Source organism: Schistocerca cancellata, chromosome 9 (assembly GCF_023864275.1).
Source record: "Schistocerca cancellata isolate TAMUIC-IGC-003103 chromosome 9, iqSchCanc2.1, whole genome shotgun sequence".
NCBI classification, from domain to species: Eukaryota; Metazoa; Arthropoda; class Insecta; order Orthoptera; family Acrididae; genus Schistocerca; species Schistocerca cancellata.
In genome coordinates this window covers 302,630,104-302,650,641 of record NC_064634.1, presented here as the reverse complement: position 1 = coordinate 302,650,641, position 20,538 = coordinate 302,630,104, and the positions used below count along the sequence as shown (strand labels likewise).

Here is a 20,538-nt window from a genome sequence, read left to right as displayed (position 1 = left end):
AACTGCCCTGTATTCAAATTTCTTTGAGGTGTTTTTGCTTTGCTTTTCAATATGATATGATTTGGCACATTCAGCAGCAGAATTTTCTGAATGGAGTTTTTGCTGAGACTTCTGTGCCTATAGCAATGGCATGGACATAGTACCAGGAGAAATAATTTGGTCTTCTGGATCTCCCTTCCTTGCCACAAAAGCAGCCACAGCATGGGAAAGATTACATGTAAATCAGAATCAAAGATCAATAAAAAATCTAAAAACCTTCATCAGTTCTTAATGGTATGCATGTAATTTTAAACATAAATATCAGCAACTGTAACTTTTAACATTACCTTAAATGTGCATAAACTCTTGTCTTGCCACAAAATTCCAGGTAAGTCTCTATAAAACATGCACGCACATGTGTGTACGCCTCATCAAGATTGTCTAGCACTGTCAGGGTGTATTAAGGGAAGGAAGAAACAACAACATAATGACTACTCTAAGGATAAGAAAGAGTAGTGTTGCACTGAATACGCAGAAATATACAGAGAGATATAAAATTGTGAGAAGGAGAAAGTTGTGGATGGAAGCTGCTATGATGTCTTTACTTCAATTTATCATTGTGTTTAACCGTTGTGTTGCTGGTAAAATCTGGCTGCTGTATAAGCAAAGCGTCATCTGCCGTTAAGGGTGTGACCATTGAGGATTCTTTTATTATTGTAGAGAAGCAACCACAGTTCCATTGACAGACTGGAAAGGCGACGATCATCTCCTGTGCCTATTAAGGAAGAAAGAAGGAAAAAACCAATCCCTGTATATTCTAAGTCACGAAGTATATCTCCTGCAGCACGTAAGAGGAAGGTAAGATGAACACACGACATGGTGTTGGATGAATATCAGGGAGATTATTAACTAATGTATATAAGAAAGCAAACTTCTTGATCACTCAAGTAAACTTTAACCCTTTGTGACATTAAAGGCATTAGTGTTTGCATTGTTCAATGAGCAATTAAAGATAAATGATAAAGTCATCTGGTATGTTACAAATTGTAATGTCAAAAAGTTTCAATCAGGAATATCAAAGAATTTTCTGAGTAGAAATAAGCTTTTGTGTTCATTTGGTTGGTAGTTGAAATGATACTGGACATTTTCCTATTGTATGCTTAGGTACTTGAAAATTTTCCACACGCTGGAAATTAAAGCTTCTTGAAGAAAATGAAATGAAATATGAGATGGTTTTTACAACCAGTATCTTCAAATTATTTTGAGTAAGTTTGTGTGTGTGTGTGTGTGTGTGTGTGTGTGTGTGTGTGTGTGTGTGTGTATATGCACATGTACTAATCTGTTTCAGAAAACATAATTATGTATTTCTATAAACTTAAATTTTCTTCTAGCATTCACGCAGCTTGTCAAGAACTCCATCGCCTTTTAGGAAGGTGTCCAGCAGAGATCATGAAGTCAGCCCGGAGAGGAAATCAAAAAACAAACCTAGAAGGTAATTATTTTTGTTGTGCCTTGCACTGAAATATTCCTTTCACTATGTCACAAACAAACAAACAAACAAAGACATGTTTATAAAAAATTGTGATCAATTTTGAAATATAGGCTTGTATTTTCATCATACTGGAAATGTACGTGGTTGTGTTCATAGGACGTAGAATCTTAAAATGAAATGTGCAGAGTGATATGCAGTACTCACTATTTGAAGGGACTAGGATCATTTCTCCTATAATAGGGAGGATTGTGACTTACATGTAACAAAATTTTTCAAGTCTTCCTCCTCCGATGTGATGCCCATAATTATCCGTAAATTATTGTTAACAGTAAGTAAAAGCAAGCGGCCCCTCTCCCCCTCTTCCAACATGCGTGTGTATGCACGCACACACACACACACACACACACACACACACACACACACACACACACACACTTTACAAAGGATCTCTCCTTATACTTCTCTTGACCTGAACAACAATCCACCAGTTTCAGTTTAAATGTTTTGTTTCTTAGTATTTTATTTCAAGAATGGTTTATTCTAATTCTGTAGGCTGCATGTTGGAATTTTTGGAAATGCATGAACAGCATTGGCAATATTTTCTTTTTCCTGTAATGTTGTGGTGGCAGGACATGGGAGGTGCTGATGGTCGGCCCTGCTGGTTATAGGTTTTCTCCAAATGCTGCCTCTGATCATCCTGTACAAGAAAGAATCTGTTCGCCAGAGGTTCGTCGTGAGAAGAAACGATCTGCCCCTCCAAGGCATTCTTCACCACCACCACCAGAGGATGACGATGATGATGATGACGATAGGGAAGAGATAGATGAAGAGGAAGATGAAAGGCAGCAGGAAGAGGAATCACCACCTCGTAGACGCAGGTATCGTGAAATGGCAAATTACTGAAATACATTGTTTTGCAGCCTGGTCAGTGTTGCTTTTACTTTTTATTAGATGCTGTTTGTTTAAAAGGCATCATAGGCCTTTAAAATTCTGCCAATTAAGTCTTCTCTGACGTGGGGGTTTTGGGTAACTTTTCCCATTTCCTAAACCTTACCAATCCTTTTCCTTCATCCCGTTTTTTCCCTTTCGACCCTTTTGCCAGGAGGAGTAGCCATTGGCTCCAAAAGCTCACTTGTTTCATTATCTCTTGTGTGGTTTCTCCTGCTACCCCTTGGTGAGGAGATATTTTTATTTATCCTCTTCTTTCTTTTTTCTTTTTTTTCCCCCCAAAAGGTCAAGCTTTTTTGTAGCAATTCATAAGTGGTCTAAGCCTCTACAACACTCTCTCTCTCTCTCTCTCTCTCTCTCTCTCTCTCTCTCTCTCTCTCTCTCTAAACAAAATCAGCTGTGTTTACAAGCTGCCCCCCCCCCCCCCCCTTTCAGTGATCTGTATGACATTAACATATTGCTGTACACAATACCAGGGATGCCCAATATAAGGCTTGCAGACCACAAAGAGGCTCATGGCCATGAAGAATCCAGCCCGCCTTAGCCCGATGAAGTTTCTAGTGTTTACAGACACAGTAGTATTAAGTGAAGACGTTGCTTTAAAATTAACCTGCTTAGTCGACTGCGGGCGCAAAACAAACCTGCATGTGGGGTGAGTGGGTCCTCTTCCATACCATTGACTCATACATGAGCTATATTAACCACATGGTAACACATGATGGCATCCTCATCTGCACGCATGTACCTTGTTTCAGTTCTTTTTCTTTAGGGCCAGCAGCATAATATGTGTCTGATAATGGCATCATTATTTGAATAGCTTCTTATAACAACTAATTTTTGTTCACAATTGACTGTTCCGGCATTTATTGCCTTTGTCAAGCACCTGCGAATACAATTTTGGTGAGGATGTGAAAAATGTAAATTTCATTTTATTAAAGTGACTATATTGTACTCACGTCTAGACTAATGTTACCTCCATTAGTGAACTGTCTTGCAACTGTCAATGTTTAAATGAGAATGTAAATGGCCAAAATATATTAAAAATAAATGTTAGTTGAGGGTAGTTTAACAGTTCTGCTCTTACGGTGCTATATGTTTACAAAGATTATGCATTTGAACTAAAATTTGTTAAGATTGTCTTTGATTGTTGCATATGTTACTTCAGATTTCTCCATTTTCCTGTTCTGAGAGCTCAGTAAAGTTTTTAATGTAGTACTTTGTTTAAATTCTGTATGCTTGTTAAATATTTCTTGTATTTTCTTGTGTGTATGTAGATTTCCAGTTCTTCAAGAATATTCATGGCAAAACCTTTTAGTATTTGGTGAAGAATTTGGAGTGTATTTTCGATAGTATATGCAGTGTGAGATTGATTTTTCAAATATAAAAAGAATTATTTTTGCTCTCTTTAATGTGTTCCTTATATATCTCATGTCAAAATTTGTTCCTATTTGACCATTCACTGCATTTGAACAGGCCGGCAGGAACATTGGTCTAAATATCAGTGAGCAGAAAACAAAACACCTATCTGCTGGGAAAGCACACAGGGAGCACGTGCCAACCAAAATAACAGTGGGTAGTTAGACCATTGAAATAGTTGATGATTTCAAGTATCTTGGTTCGATTGCCTAAAAGGTACCTCATATGAAATAAAACAGAAACTAATTGCAGCTTTGCAGCCAATAAAGCTTATTTCGCCTTAACAAGTTGTCTTCGAGACCCCGTACTGATCAGACCAGTGCTTACGTATGCCTCTGAAATCTAGGCTCTGACAGCAAAGGATGCCGAATCGCTGGATGCATTAGAGAGGAGGATATTCATGAGAATCATGAAAAGGGAAAGTTGGAGGAGGAGATACGACCGTGAGTTGTACACCATCTACAATGTCCAAGCTGTTCGAAGAATTGTGAAGTAATCTAGGCTGAGGTGGGCTGGACATGTGGCACAGATGAATGATACAGAAATATCAAAAAAGATGATATGAGGAAAGCCAAGTGGACGGAGAGAATGTGGTCAACCGAAAACTAGGTGGGAGGACAGAGTCATAGAAGTAATTCATAAGATGGGCTACAGGAACTGGAAAAGACTAGCAAGCGACCGGGATAAATGGAAGGAGATAGTTGAAGAGACCAAGACTCATCATGTGTTGTAGAGCCACAGAAGAAGAAGAGGAGACCGAATTTAGACATAAGTACTATCTCAAAAACTTTATTGAATTTTTAGCTCGTGAAAATGGATAAATCGGAAGTAATGTATGCAACAACCAAAGACAATTGTAACAAATTTTAGTTAATAGAATAATATTACTGTTCATCTGCATAATGTTTGTAAACATATAGCGTCATAAGGGTGAAACTGTCAACTACTGTCATACTACAATTAATATATTATTTTCAATATATTTACATCATTTACAATCTTATTAAAACAGTGACAGTTAAAAGGCAGTTCACTAACATCGTAATACGGATGTCACATCAGTCTGGACCTGAGTACAATATAGCCACTTTAATATAAATGACATTCAAATTTATTCACATTCTCACCAAAACTGTATTCAAATGTATGGCCATAAATTGCAAAATAGTCTGCCATGAATAAAGATTAGTTATGATAAGCTTATATTTTGGTGCATCTATTCTAATAATTCCTTGTTTCAGCTCAGACTCACTGGCTGTTGCAGTGTATGGGCATTGCAGGCAAAATTTTATTGGCCTCATTAAGTTTTTGTATTAGTCATTTCATTTTTCATCAGTTTTAAGCTTGTAACATTCTACTAGAAATACATATTGTCTGACTACCCAGGAAAAAATTTGTTTTATTTCCATTGGTTTAATTCATTTACAAAATCTTTTTGGTCTGGTCCATATTATTGATCAATGTTAATAGTTCAAAATCCTCTGACAGAAGTCTTTCATCTTCTTATGACTTATAAATAGCATACATACTTTTGACCACAGAAAAGCATCACTGCCTTTTGATCATACATCTGTTCTATATAATCAAATTTGTGTCAAACGTAAAGTTCAACTGTGTATCTGTGAAATTCACAAAATCTGACACAGCAGTATCGTGGAAAATATTTTAGTGCATCCGTTGTATTTATCTGCACTCAAATGCTATCAGTATAGATTGTTAGTGACCATTAATTGTAGCTGTGTGGCAGAAATAATCTATATGTATACCAACTGTATTGCAGTATTTAGGTGAGAAAAACTTGTTTATTAAATAGTTGATATTGAGATGCAGAAATTTTTTCAAATAGGAACAGTTGTGAATCAGATATTAGGGATTACAACAGTATGTTGTCCTTTTTTTAGTCCCAGTTCTGCATTACTCATATTTCATATCCCATATTTTCATTTACTTTGCTTGGTTAGGTAGTGACAGTAACTTGTTTAAATATATATTTTAATGACAGTATTCTGATGAGTAAGGTATGTTTAAAATTTTAAATGTACTTTATTTGCAGCAATGAGCACAAGACTGTGAGGAAACGGTCCGAGTCACCTATTGCTTCTAAAGTAAAGAAACATGAAGAAAAGAAGCATAATGTTTCTCAGAGTTCAGAGTCTCCATCTCCAAAAAGAAATAAATCGGAATCACAAGAGGTGAGTTAAATAATAATGGTTCGAGGCATGAGGTGTTCCAAATAATGTTCGGAATGCCATCCCAATGTTTTGAGTTCCTCTCTGTGATCTTTTTAGATTAGAATTTTATGTAAGAGAGAAAGAAACCTTCTAGTTTGTGCTGTATAACAAAAACACAAAAGAGTAGACATGTCTGTGAGACATTTTTTCAGTTTGAGAATTTTTTGTAGATCATGATACAGATTCTGTACTGGTTAAAAGGTGGTTTGATAAAAGAAAGGACAAATGGGATTATAAGGTTTACATAAATCTTGTTCAGGTCACCTGAGCATGATCACAATGTTTGTGTACTTGGGCATTCCATTTAGAATTGATTTAGATACCCATAAAAATTTGTTTTTGCCAGCTTGTTGAAGAAACAGTGCCTCATATTGGTATGCATGCGACGATGTTCTAGTGTTCATGTCAGGTTCTACTTGTGATGTGTTCTGGATAGCCCTTGGGACAAGGACCATTTGTATACTCAGAAGAAGGATCATGTTAGTGTCACTATCCTACAGTACAGGCTCAAATTGTGAATATTACTCACTTCCTCCGCTTAAGCAAATAGAGCAAAAGGGTTGATTCTTCTAGCATTTGATGTGTTCTACAGTGGGCTTGATGGGACTTCGGGAGGCACCATTAATTCATGGGTAGTTTCACAGAAAACCCCACAAAAAGGGACTTTTTACTATATTTGCACTGTCACCAGTGACCCAACACCCAGCCAAGGATTCCAAAATGGCCATGCACAGCAAATGGCTGAAATCCTTATGATATATTCCTAAGAATCCAATCTTAAGCAACCTTGAAAATTTTCTAGATATCTTTATCTATTTCCAATATACAGAGGTTAAAAATTACCCTGCTTGTACACAAAAAAAAAAAAATTGCAAGAAAAATCTGGTGTGAGGCAGAAGTGTAGTTTATAGATACAAAATTATGTAGCACAGAGTAGTATGCTGTAAAGTATCTCTGTTAATTGGCGAATCCCATGTTGTAGTGGTGAAGCACACGCAAATTTTTTTTGCACATAAAATCCAGTGATAAATACATTTCTTTTCAGATGTGTTACAGGCCCTGCTGCAGCAGGGAAAAGAATTGAACCAATGGAAAAATGCTCCTGCTGGAGCACAAGAAAAACAAATATGCTCCTGTTTAAAAGACTGACTAAAAGTGTGGTACCTGCTTCCTCATTCTACCTTCCTCAGCGGCATTAAAAATGTTCCCAAAAATTTTAGCTTGCAAACAAATTCTCATGTTTTATGCTGAAAGAGGAGAACACAGTGGCAGCAACAAAGAGACAGAAAAGTTATAAATACAAGAATGTAGTAAACAGTAGTTTTGTTATAGAAAGAGTGAAGGAGACAGTGGCAGTGTTTGAGAAAGATGATGGCACAGTGGCACTGGAACGTACTTGACTGTGAAAGAAAAGAAAAGAGTGGAGGCAGTGCCAGTGGGATGGGAATAAAGAGAAGGAGAAAATGTAAGGAGGGAGAGCCAGTGATAATGAGAGACAAGAATATATGGCAGTGACAGTGAGGAAGAGAGAGACAATGACAGAAGAGAGGGCAGCGGCAGTAGGAAGGAGACGGGAGACAATGACAGACACAAAGAGATGATGTCATCGAGTTGGGCTGGATGAGAGAGTGAGACAGGGCAACTGGAAATGGATGGTTATGAGAGACTTGCAGTGACGGACTAGTGGATGTGAATGAGTTTTGGGGAGCTTGTGGAAGTTTGAGATCAGCTGCGTGCTTTGTCATGCTAAACTTTTTGTGGACATTAAAGGTGCTGCGGAAGGTAGCTGGTGCCCTACATTTCAGTCAGTCTTTTAAATAAACAGAAACATAATTCACATTTTTTGTGCTTCAATAGAAGCATTTTTCAGCTGTTTTAAGAGTACCTTAGTTCCAGCTTTATTTGCAGTGGACGTGATTACAGCTGTGCATGATTTAAAAATGAAAAAACTAGTTACTTTCTCTCTTTCTAGTCATTGTAGAGTTACAGAAGCATATTAGAGGGAAACTAAACTAAAAAGATTTTCCCCAGGATACAAGAGTTTGTGTTAAAAATAATATTAATAGATGAAAAATTGATCACCAATCAAGAATAGTTCATTGCTACCTCATCAGCAGAGGGCAAGTATACAACCTTACATTTATACAGGGTGTATGAAAATGAATCATCTGATTTAAAAAAATCATAACTATTACGTTATTTGAGATATGTGTGTGAACAACGTATTGTTGGAAAGAGCAAACTCTCGAAGTAACAGCAGTGTGTGCCAAGTTCAGTTCTAGTAAAAATGGTGTTGGGACAACATAAAGCATTTTGTGTTCTATGTTTTCCACAGTGCGGGTCAGTAATAAATGTTCAGCGTGACTTTCTTACTAGGTATGGTGTGGATCCTCCTACATCCCAGAGCATTAGACGATGGCATGAACGACAGTCCCTAGAAACAGATTGTTTGTGTAAAGGCAAATCGCCAGGCCGTCCCCGAGAGTCTGACACAGATGTCGAATGCGTCCTCTGCAGTTTCACTAGGAGTTCACAGAAATTCATTTGCCATGTAGCTTGACAGCTCAACGTGCCCCCGATATCCATCTGGCATGTGTTGCGTCGACGTTTACACATGAAACCATACAAAATTCATCTACTGCAAGCTCTTCGTGAAGGTGACAAGCAGCATTGTGTGGAGTTCTGTAATTTTGTTCCAGGCAAGATGGAGAATGACAATTTCCTTCTATGCTTAGTGTTTAGTGACGAGGCAACATTCCATTTAAATGGAAAGGTGAAGCGTTATAATGTGACAATAGGTAGTGCGAAAGAACCACGGGAGGTTGAACAACATGAGAAAGACTCCAAAATTTAATGTGTTTTGTGCATTGTTGCGGGAAAAGGTATTTGGTCCATTTTTCTTTGCCGAGAACACTGTTACAGAAAACACGTATCTCGATATGCTTGAGAGCTTTATTTTCCCACAGTTGGAGACTAATTTGAACATCTTCATTTACCAATAGGATGAGGCACCACCACACTGGCATCTGGAAGTGCAGGAATTACAGTTTGTGGTCATAGCATGTTTGAAAACAGCTCGATTACCTTGTACCCAGATACCAACTCCAATTTTTTGATAGTTTTTACTAGCTGTTACATTGCGATTTTTTAAGAATTGATGAAATTGAATCCCACAAATTATCGTATAAACGTTGTGTTGTTGTTGTTGTTGTTGTTGTTGTTGTTGTTGTGGTCTTCAGTACTGAGACTGGTTTGATGCAGCTCTCCATGCTACTCTATCCTGTGCAAGTTGCTTCATCTCCCAGTACCTACTGCAACCTACATCCTTCTGAATCAGCTTAGTGTATTCATCTCTTGGTCTCCCTCTACGATTTTTACCCTCCACGCTGCCCTCCAATAGTAAATTGGTGATCCCTCGATGCCTCAGAACATGTCCTACCAACCGATCCCTTCTTCTGGTCAAGTTGTGCCACAAACTTCTCTTCTCCCCAATCCTATTCAATACTTCCTCATTAGTTATGTGATCTACCCATCTAATATTCAGCATTCTTCTGTAGCACCACATTTCGAAAGCTTCTATTCTCTTCTTGTCCAAACGATTTATCGTCCATGTTTCACTTCCATACATGGCTACACTCCATAAAAATACTTTCAGAAATGACTTCCTGACACTTAAATCTATACTCGATGTTAACAAATTTCTCTTCTTCAGAAACGCTTTCCTTGCCATTGCCAGTCTACATTTTATATCCTCTCTACTTCGACCATCATCAGTTATTTTGCCCCCTAAATAGCAAAACTCGTTTACTACTTTAAGTGTCTCATTTCCTAATCTAATTCCCTCAGCATCACCCGACTTAATTCGACTACATTCCATTACCCTTGTTTTGCTTTTGTTGATGTTCATCTTATACCCTCCTTTCAAGAGACTATCCATTCCGTTCAACTGCTCTTCCAAGTCCTTTGCTGTCTCTGACAGAATTGCAATGTCATCGGCGAACCTCAAAGTTTTTATTTCTTCTCCATGAATTTTAATACCTACTCCAAATTTTTCTTTTGTTTCCTTTACTGCTTGCTCAGTATACAGATTGAATAACATCGGGGATAGGCTACAACCCTGTCTCACACCCTTCCCAATCACTGCTTCCCTTTCATGTCCCTCAACTCTTATAACTGCCATCTGGTTTCTGTACAAATTGTCAATAGCCTTTCGCTCCCTGTATTTTACCCCTGCCACCTTTAGAATTTGAAAGAGAGTATTCCAGCCAACATTGTCAAAAGCTTTCTCTAAGTCTACAAATGCTAGAAACGTAGGTTTGCCTTTCCTTAATCTTTCTTCTAAGAAGAGTCGTAAGGTCAGTATTGCCTCACGTGTTCCAGTATTTCTACGGAATCCAAACTGATCTTCCCCAAGGTCGGCTTCTACTAGTTTTTCCATTCGTCTGTAAAGAATTCGTGTTAGTATTTTGCAGCTGTGGCTTATTAAACTGATTGTTTGGTAATTTTCACATCTGTCAACACCTACTTTCTTTGGGTTGGAATTATTATATTCTTCTTGAAGTCTGAGGGTATTTCGCTTGTTTCATACATCTTGCTCACCAGATGGTAGAGTTTAGTCAGGACTGGCTCTCCCAAGGCCGTCAGTAGTTCCAATGGAATGTTGTCTACTCTGCTCATATTCTGGGGGTTTTAACATTCCCCTCAATTCTGCATTTTACTCAGTTTTGCATTTTTTAAGTCTGGACTGCACGATAATGTAAAAGAGGGGTTTCACTGTACAGTGAATGACCTCTCGGTGGCACACATCCACACCATCTCCTTGTCTGCTCTACGTTCCTGTCAAAACATTTCCACCCATCTCTTATTGTATGTAAATGAACTAACCAGTGGTTGGTACACTGTATTTGCTGTGTTGGCACTCATTGACTTAGACTTTTGCACCACACAACCAGTGCTGCTGACAACATCCGGAATGTAAAAGTCAAAAATTTTGGATGATAAAATTGTGTTCCACAGATTTGCATCAGTGTACAGCATTCACAGATTTATCACATATCTATACTCAGAGCACCTGCCGTCACTGTGCTCGAATATCGCTGGCCCAGGCCATCGGCCAACAAGGGAACAAAGCCAGCTTTGGCCAAGCAGTTCGGTCGGTGAATCCACAGTGCTTTGGAAACAGCGCAGTCTTCAAAGCACCAAGACCACCTAGGCTTTTCGCTGTGCAACTGCTCTGACTCACTTCAGAACCTTTCCTCAGAAGCCACTAGCTATTTGTTTCCCTGCTTCAAAGCAAAGTTAAGAAAATACAGTTATGACATTCAGTTAGTATAGCAAAGCTAATGATGAGGTATTGAATAGAATTGGAGAGAAGAGAAATTTGTGTCACAACTTGATTAGAAGAAGGGATCGGTTGGTAGGCAGATTCTGAGGCATCAAGGGATCACCAATTTAGTATTGGAGGGCAGTGTGGAGGGTAAAAATTGTAGAGGGAGACCAAGAGATGAATACACTAAGCAGATTCAGAAGGATGTAGGTTGCAGTAGGTACTGGGAGATGATGAAACTTGCACAGGATAGAGTAGCATGGAGAGCTGCATCAAACCAGTCTCTGGGCTGAAGACAACAACTACAACAGCAGCAGCAGCAGCAGCAAAGCGATGTGTGATTGTAATGTCACAATTTTTACTGAATAAATAATACTACGAAGGCGCCCAACAAACAGCTTGTCACTGTGGTAAATATAACAGAGTTGTATTTTTGAAATATTAGTCAAATAACTGTGTGGTTCTTCAGTAAGCCACAATGGATTACTTCTCCCATACTTCGTGGACTGACTTAGCACTTTAATGACATCAGCGGGTTGATATAAAACGCCACCCTTCCTTTCTAGAATGCCTGGTCCAAGTAAGTGTATGATATATTGCCATGTTAAGAAGCACTTAAAACAAATTCTAGAAGCAGTTGGCAGTGTCGTGGAAGCGTGCTCGACACCTTTCTGTCATTCGAGATTAGGAGACACACGTTCTATGAAAGGTACACATTCAATACAACAATCCAAAGTTAGTCTAGTCTGAGATTCATATCATATCAAAACAGTCATTCCTCCCTTCTTCCAGTTGCGAGTGAAACAAGAAAGGGAGTGGCTAGTAGTGGTATAAGGTACCCCTCGGCTGGCCATCATATAATGGCTTGTGTAGAATGTATGTAGATGTCTCCTCGCAGAGTTTACCCTGGATAATTAATGAACATGACTATGACAAGCAGTACAGCACTAATACTGTAGATAAAGCTGAGTAGCGCTGATGTTAGGAGACAGCAGACAGGCAGCATGGCTCTGGCTGACACACAAGATAGTGCAGTTCGGATACTGGTCGGTCACTCCTAAAGTACAATTAACTCACATAATCAAGATGAATATTATGCTGGACTAATTCGAGACTGTTCTATTGTATGAGCACTTAAAATGTGCATCTCCAAAACCATTGCATTTGTAACAAAAAGAAAACAGTGTTCTTCTATTGATGCTGGGTGTTGTGTGAAACATCATATGAACCACGTGTGTTTCGGCTAATGCTTGTACATATTCCAAAAATAAAATAAAAAATATATACCAAAGCACCGGAGATAACCCATGTGCCAGCTCTTAGAAGAGGATACCTTTAATACTGTGTCCACGAATGTATAAGGTGATTTTGGTGGAAATGCATTCCAAGGGAGGTACACACACTTGAAGGTGGAGAAAGATGATCCCCAACAATGTGGGTTCAGTGACTGAAAGCACACTAGAACATACCAGGCAAGTGGGAATGTACTGTCTGCATAGGTGCTCCAGCTCCACCTAAAGAGACCAGAGACAACAGCTGCTTAGTGTCTCATACTTGATGCACCATATAGCGCTGATCAAGAACAATGGTTTATTGAGCAACAAATGCAAGCTACGATGAATTATGCAAAACTGTTCTGGCTACCAATCATCATCTATATTTTCAGTGCACTGTTTTAAATATTTGCTGTTACAGTTACAAATAATGATGAAACTATCATGAATTCAAGCACACACTGTTAACATCTTCAGGTGAAGATACTTTTTTCAAGTTCACATTTACTGCTGTAGACACATTTTTCTTTCAAACCTGTTTGAAAATTGGGAAAACAATATTCATATTTTGTATTATTCTGTTACAGAAACGTGTTAAAAAGCAAGAGACATCTGGATCAGAGGACTCTGCTGAAGAGAGAGAGAAAGTGTCAAAAAAGAAAAGGCTTGTTTCAACTTCAGAGGAAGAAATAAAGATAAAGAAAAAGAAAAAGAAGAAACAGAAAGAATCTAGTAGTGAGTCTGATATGGTAAGGGTTTTCACAGAGTTCATAAAAGACATGACATTGCACGCATTTCCTGTTTAAATAGTGTATATTGTAAATTCCCGAAGACTCTGTGAAGCATTAATTATGTATTGGTGGTGGTACTAAAAAGTAGTAAATGCTACAGGTTTTGAAAAGTCTGAACTAAAACAGGCTGGAGCAAGATGAATTTATTAGAACAAGAAAATTTCTTAGATTGATATGGAGATGACGTTAACTGAATTTAGGTTTTATGAAGTTGTTTGTTTTCATTGAAGTAAATTGAAAATCTACTAGGTCTAGCAAACCATTTGTTTATATGTTTTAAGTTCTGTGTGTTTCATTTGGTGGATCAAACAGAATACCTTTCTTAAAGTCCACATTATTAACACATTCACTGCCAACAGCACAAAGCTATGGATGTGCTGTCAAATTATATATAAGTAATTGCTTTCATTAAACTATTTCCCCCACAAAGTTTCATGGTAGTGAGAAAGGGGGGGGGGTGTTGCACAGATCATGCAGAATGTTGTTGTTGTGGTCTTTAGTCCAGAGACTGGTTTGATGCAGCTCTCCATGCTACTCTGTCCTGTGCAAGCTTCATCTCCCAGTACCTACTGCAACCTACATCCTTCTGAATCTGTTTAGTGAATTCATCTCTTAGTCTCCCTCTATGATTTTTACCCTCTATGCTGCCCTCCGATACTAAATTGGTGATCCCTTGATGCCTCAGAATATGCCCCACCAACCAGTCCCTTCTTCTAGTCAAGTTGTGCCACAAATTTGTCTTCTCTCCTATTCTATTCAGTGGCTCCTCATTAGTTATGTGATCTACCCATTTAATCTTCAGCATTATTGTGTCGCACCACATTTCAAAAGCTTCTAATCTCTTCGTCTAAACTATTTATCGTCCACGTTTCACTTCCATACATGGCTACACTCCATACAAATACTTTCAGAAACGATTTCCTGACACTTAAATCTATATTCCATGTCAACTAATTTCTCTTCTTCAGAAACGGTTTCCTTGCCATTGCCAATCTACATTTTATATCCTCTCTACTTCGACAATCATCAGTTATTTTGCTCCCCAAATAGCAAAACCCATTTACTACTTTTAACACTTTCAGGACTGAACGCGAGTGTGGATGCTCAACCGGCTGGTACTGAGTGATTTCACAGTTTTTCTGAATTTTCTACAGCAGATTCTATACCACAGAAAATAGATTGCTCTTTTGCATTTAAAAACTACGTCCATTCCCTTCAGAGTACTGCAAAGAAATAAACATTCACGTTAGTCACAAGGGTTGTATATTAATTTGAGAGTATGCTGTTTTCGCAGTGAAAAAAAAAATATTTCTTTTTTTTTTTTTTAGGACCTCTAAGGGACATAGGATTGAAGTTGTTAGTTTTAAATGGATAACTGTTGAAATATGAACTTTTATTTTATTAATAATCACACAGTTACATTGGCTTTTGTATGAAATATTTCGAAACATTTTGGAAAACAAAGGCCTATGTCACAGGTTTCACAATAATATTGCATGTCTTTCCTTGAAACTTTACCATATCTGGCCTTGCTTGTTTCTGCGCATACTTTGCACCTTCTCTGAGGCCACTTAGACAATTTTGTGGGTGGAATTAATTTTGGAAAATGTCTTCCACTTAGTCTGTTGATGGATGAACTATTCTGAGAAGTGCATGAGTCTAAGAGGCCACCTTTGTGAACCAAGTTCTCTGCTAACTCTGCAATGTATTCAACCAGATGTTTGCTTGTATTTCGTGACATTTTGTACAAAATGTATGAATTTACAGTCATGAGCATGAAAATGTGAAACAAAGCTTTTTTCCACCACTTTATTTGTTTTCGTTCATGAGGATAGTACGCCATTAGCTGGTCGCTATGATCCACACCAGCTTTTTTACTATTGTAGTCCAAAACACAGTCTGGCTTCGTTTCTTCCACCATTCCAAATTTAGTTTTTACGCTGGCATTTGTTGCCGTCAATTTATGCTTTGTTGTCAAAAGAAAAACGTCTCTGTTGTCCTTCCATTTTACAAACAGTAAGTGATCTTGTCTGCGAAACGAAAGGTTGTTGTTGTCCCCCCCCCCCCTAGTTTTTGGCCAACAAGATCCCTTGGTAGTTCTTTCCTATTTTTCCGCACAGTACCAACTGCCTTAGTTCTTTTCCTCCACAAATAGTAAATCAGGGCTGGTGTAAAATCGGTCCATGTATAATGTGTGACCTTTATTATGAAACGAATGACACAATCTGTCTACAATATGTAAAATGCTGTAATCGGCATTAGACTGTTTCCCAGAATAAATTTCACAGTTCAGGACGTACCCACTTTCACATATCATAAAAAAAATTACGCTGTATTTACTAGGCTTATTTTTCATATACACTCTAAAACTCAGTCTACCTCGAAAGCGGCAAATTCCTTCATCTGTAGTAATATTTTCACCTGGCTTGTAAGCCTTTCCACTTTGGGTCACGCATCTGTCGAATATAGGTCTTACCTTACGAATAGGATCGTGACCTACCTGGTTTTTAGGAATATATGTTACGTTATCTACGAGATGTAACATTCGTAGAATTGACAAAAATCTATCTCTTAGCAGACACTTCGCCGCAAATGACTGCAACACAGGATTTGTTGACCAGTAGTCAGACAGTTTTGGTTTCTTGACTAGGCACATATGCAAAATAATACCAAAAACTTCATACAGTTCATTGAGTTTCACTGTTGTCCACTTACGCCACATTGACTGAGGCTTCAGTTTTCCTGTAGCACTTAGTGTCTCTATTGTCATTCTAGCGTAGCGGTTTGTCTCTCGTTTGATCAATCTCACCAGTTCTTCATCGAAAAAGTACGTGAAACAATCGAACACTGAAGAATGTTGGTCAATCCCATCTTGAATTCCACAGGATTCAGAAAAAAACAGGAAGCTGGGGAGTGATCGTATCGTCATCTGTCCACTGGCCAGAATAATATGGCAAATTGCAATTACCAGTTGTGTTTGTTGTCACAACGATGTCAACAGCCTCATCTTCAGGTCTTCCTGACAGATCACTGTCCGAGGGACCATTTTCATCTATAAGAAAATTCGTAAAAATTATCTTTCTCCTGACCAGGAATCAAACCACAGAATTACGGAAAATTCACACAAAAAATAGCTTACCATCACTAATGTCAAAATCTGCAATTTCTTCACCTAATTCTGAACCACTATTGTTTAATAAAAACTCTATTTCTTCATCTCACAAAGCCATGACGAAAATAAAACGCAAAGCTATCAGTCGACAACAATCTAATGTTCCGAACTGCCGCGCACCTGTTGTAAGTCGAGCGTGAGTGCGGCAAAGCAAATGACTCAAAATATACTCCTGTACCACCTCCAACAGTGACATTTGCTGCCATCTATATTTTTTTCTTGGTACTAGGATAACCAGAGAGTACTTTTAGACCTACAGAATATGAAAGTCATGTGCTGGGAGTCGTTACCATCGCTGATAATCGGCCAACGTAGGACCGATGTAAGAGCTATGTCGCTCGTCTCGAAAGTGTTAAGCGTCTCATTTCCTAATCTAATTGCCACAGCATCACCTGATTTAATTTGGCTACATTTCATTATCCTCATTTTGCTTTTCTTGATGTTCATATTATATTTTCCTTTCTAGACACTGTCCATTCGTTCAGCTGCTCTTCCAGGTCCTTTGCTGTCTCTGACAGAATTACAATGTCGTCGGGGAACCTCAAAGTTTTTATTTCTTCTCCATGGATTTTAATGCCTACTCCGAATTTTTCTTTTGTTTCCGTTACAGCTTGCTCAATATGCAGATTGAATAACATTGGGGATAGGCTACAACCCTGTCTGACTCCCTTCCCAACCACTGCTTCCCTTTCATGCCCCTCGACTCTTATAACTGTCATCTGGTTTCTGTACAAATTGTAAATAGCCTTTCGCTCCCTGTATTTTACCCCTGCAACCTTTAGAATTTGAAAGAGAATATTCCAGTCAACATTGTCCAAAGCTTTCTCTAAGTCTACAAATGCTAGAAACATAGGTTTGCCTTTCCTTAATCTGTTTTCTAAGATAAGTCGTAGGGTCAGTATTGCCTCACGTGTCCCAACATTTCTACGGAATCCAAACTGATCTTCCCCGAGGTCAGCTTCTACCAGTTTTTCCATTCATCTGTAAAGAATTCGTGTTAGTATTTTGCTACCATGGCTTATTAAACTAGGTATTATTCATGAGATTGACCCTTCTGGGTGTGGGATATTATGAAAATTTAAGTTGGCTAATTTATTAATGCTACTGTTTTCATTTGTCATTTACCATTATCATTTAAAAATTAGTTTCGTGTGTGTATTTTTTACAATATTATTCTGCTTTTTATGTCTTTTTGGAGATGACTTATATGATAATGGTGTTTATGATGTGGCTGTTTCATGTCAACAGAATAGTGACATTGAAGTGGAGGGGAAGAAGAAGAAGAAAGACAAGAAGCACAAAAAGCACAAGAAACACAAAAAACACAAGAAGCACAAGAAACGCAAGATGGAGGAAAGCGATGCCGTGAGTACTTCATCCGAAAGCCGTGATTGGCACACCCTATATATATGTAGCATGATAAAAAAAGTTAAACGAAATTTCATTTTTCTTGGAAAACAATTGAGCTGCAGTACTCAAATTGCACATGGAAAGAAATAAGTAAAGATTTTTTAATCATTCACACATGGTTTACATCATAAAGGAGAGCTGTGGAACTACTCAAATTGTACTGAAACAACTTTTCCTTCATGCTATTAAAAATTAATTTAATGAGTCGATTGACATATTCCAATTTAACATTCTGATTTTGCCTCACTTTTCTGATTACAAAACATATTCCTTTAGCATCCTTTTTTTACGAAACATGGATGGTGGGACAACTACTTTTTTGTTGAATTTTAAGGTAGTAATGATGTGCTAGATACTATTTTACTTCAGAGTGGCATCAAAGAGTGTTCACTATGTTGCTACATTCAAAGAATTTGTATATTGTCGAAGTTGTTCGCTGTGCCTCAGCAGCTTTTCTTGTTCCAGGACAGTGACTCAAGTGTTGCAGAAAACACAGAGGAACTTGAAAGACGTTTGAGAGAACGTGCATTAAAATCAATGAAGAGAAGTGAGGACGACAATAGCAAGTGAAATGCTGATGACTGACTGCATATGTGCAGCTGTTTAGAAGACGACGTTCCTTATTAGTTGATTCAAGCTACATGTTCAGACTGACAGATGTATAGCATTCTTCATTTTCCCCCCCACACGAGCTCGCTGGTCAGTGTGAATGTAGCAAATGTGTTCAGTGCATCGTGAACTTGGAAAAGTGTTGGAATGTGATGTAATCGTTGTGGTCCAATGTAACATTTTTTTCACAAACTGTGCCACAGAAGAAACATTTTAATGTATAGTAAGGTCTCATTTTGTAATTGTTAGAAATGTGTGCTCATTAAAGGTGACTGAGTACTGTTGAAAATGTATGATGATTTTTCACATAAATATTTAAAGAGAAAAATAAACTTGATGTTCTTTTTTCTTTTGTCACTTGATTATCATTGTGGTACTCTGTTAATCTGAAGAATCTTCATAAAATTGTGGGCCTTCAACATGAATATTTTTCCGTAAGTCTTTTTTGCAATGGTAATTACACTTAACAGTATTAAAGGCAAAGCTATTGTGCATCCACCCTAAAGTTTATCATCATCATTGTTGCTGTCATTCTCACTTCTCACTGATGTTTTCTATCTCCCTACATATTAGTAATCTCTGTTGTGGTTATTGTTACCATAATTGCTCAAATTTGTTCGGTTTATATTCCTCTAATCACACACGACAGTTATTGTAAATCGTATTTTAATCATCTCTTACTTTAAACAGCTCTAATTGAAAATATTCCTGCTTTCATGAAAGTCATTAACATAATACTACACACAGTTTTCAGATGGCTACACTGTACACTGTAGTAGTGCAGCACTGGGCACCTGGAAAAAAAAAAACTGATTGCCTCCCCTCCCTATATACTTATGAAATGGTTGAGAAAATGTACAGTAATATGGAACAGCAGATATATCAAAATTGGAATTTGAGTGCAAAATTAAAATCAACTTAAAGAGGAAACCAGTAGCTTTTCAAATCTACGATTTGGGATCAAGAATGAATGTAAAGAACATGGTACACAAATATATCTTTATTGGTATAATTTGTTGTAATAAAATGACAGGAAACTACATAATGTTGGTTAAAGAATTCTTATATTTGTTTTTGTATTACAACTGAAAGGTTACAAAATGATGCCAATTCAAGGCAAGAACAACGTATTGGGAATTCACCAAAAGTTGTTGTTCCTGGTAAGATTTGTGATAGTTAAATGAAAGTTAATAATATACTGGCAATTCCGGCCTTCAGGAGATCGTAACCTAAAAGATACAGTTGTATCAAACAGTGGAAAATCCAGGATGGAATGTAACAGCAATACAAAAAGGGAAGTTTCTACTCACAAGGGAACCTCCCCATCGCACCCCCCTCAGATTTAGTTATATGTTGGCACAGTGGATAGGCCTTGAAAAACTGAACACAGATCAATCGAGAAAACAGGAAGAAGTTGTGTGGAACTATGAAAAAATAAGCAAAATATACAAACTGAATAGTCCATGCGCAACATAGGTAACATAAAGCACTATGTGAGCCAAGGAGCGCCGTGGTTAGCGTGAGCGAGAGGTTCATGGTTCAAATCTTCCCTCGAGTGAAAAGTTTATTTTCTTCATTTTCGCAAAGTTATGATCTGTCCGTTCGTTCATAGACGTCTCTGTTCACTGTAATAAGTTTAGTGTCCGTGTTTTGCGATGGGAACCTTGTTATTGAAGTCACGAGCTATATTTGCTGGATTCATATTGCCCATGGAATACATCTCACGTATTTAATGCACTCTCGTCCAAACTGCCAGCCAGCCAGGGAGCCTCGTTAGCAGGAATTCTCTCTCTTACGTGTGCTGCAGTTGACTGACGTTGTGTGTTTCGATGTTTGTTTAGGTGTAGCGTCCCCATTCTACAGCGCAGTTACCTCGCATCGGACGGACAG

At 38.0% G+C, this 20,538-nt stretch overlaps 1 protein-coding gene across 9 annotated transcripts in view; it reads left to right on the top strand.

The window, feature by feature from the left end:
• The window catches only part of LOC126101058 (serine/arginine repetitive matrix protein 1-like), a 158,618-nt gene extending 139,624 nt beyond the window's left edge, over positions 1–18,994 (top strand). For 5 of the 9 annotated variants that reach the window (XM_049911729.1, XM_049911723.1, XM_049911724.1 and 2 more), the window contains 7 exons: positions 700–837; positions 1,371–1,471; positions 2,101–2,349; positions 5,889–6,027; positions 13,254–13,415; positions 17,878–17,994; positions 18,505–18,994. In XM_049911729.1, the coding sequence (XP_049767686.1) occupies positions 700–837; positions 1,371–1,471; positions 2,101–2,349; positions 5,889–6,027; positions 13,254–13,415; positions 17,878–17,994; positions 18,505–18,609 (1,011 nt within the window). In that variant the 3' untranslated portion in view covers positions 18,610–18,994. The remainder of the gene's footprint in view (positions 1–699; positions 838–1,370; positions 1,472–2,100; positions 2,350–5,888; positions 6,028–13,253; positions 13,416–17,877; positions 17,995–18,504) is intronic. The other 4 variants (XM_049911725.1, XM_049911726.1, XM_049911728.1 and 1 more) reach the window with 4 other exon arrangements.
• The last annotated feature ends 1,544 nt before the right edge of the window (positions 18,995–20,538 follow it).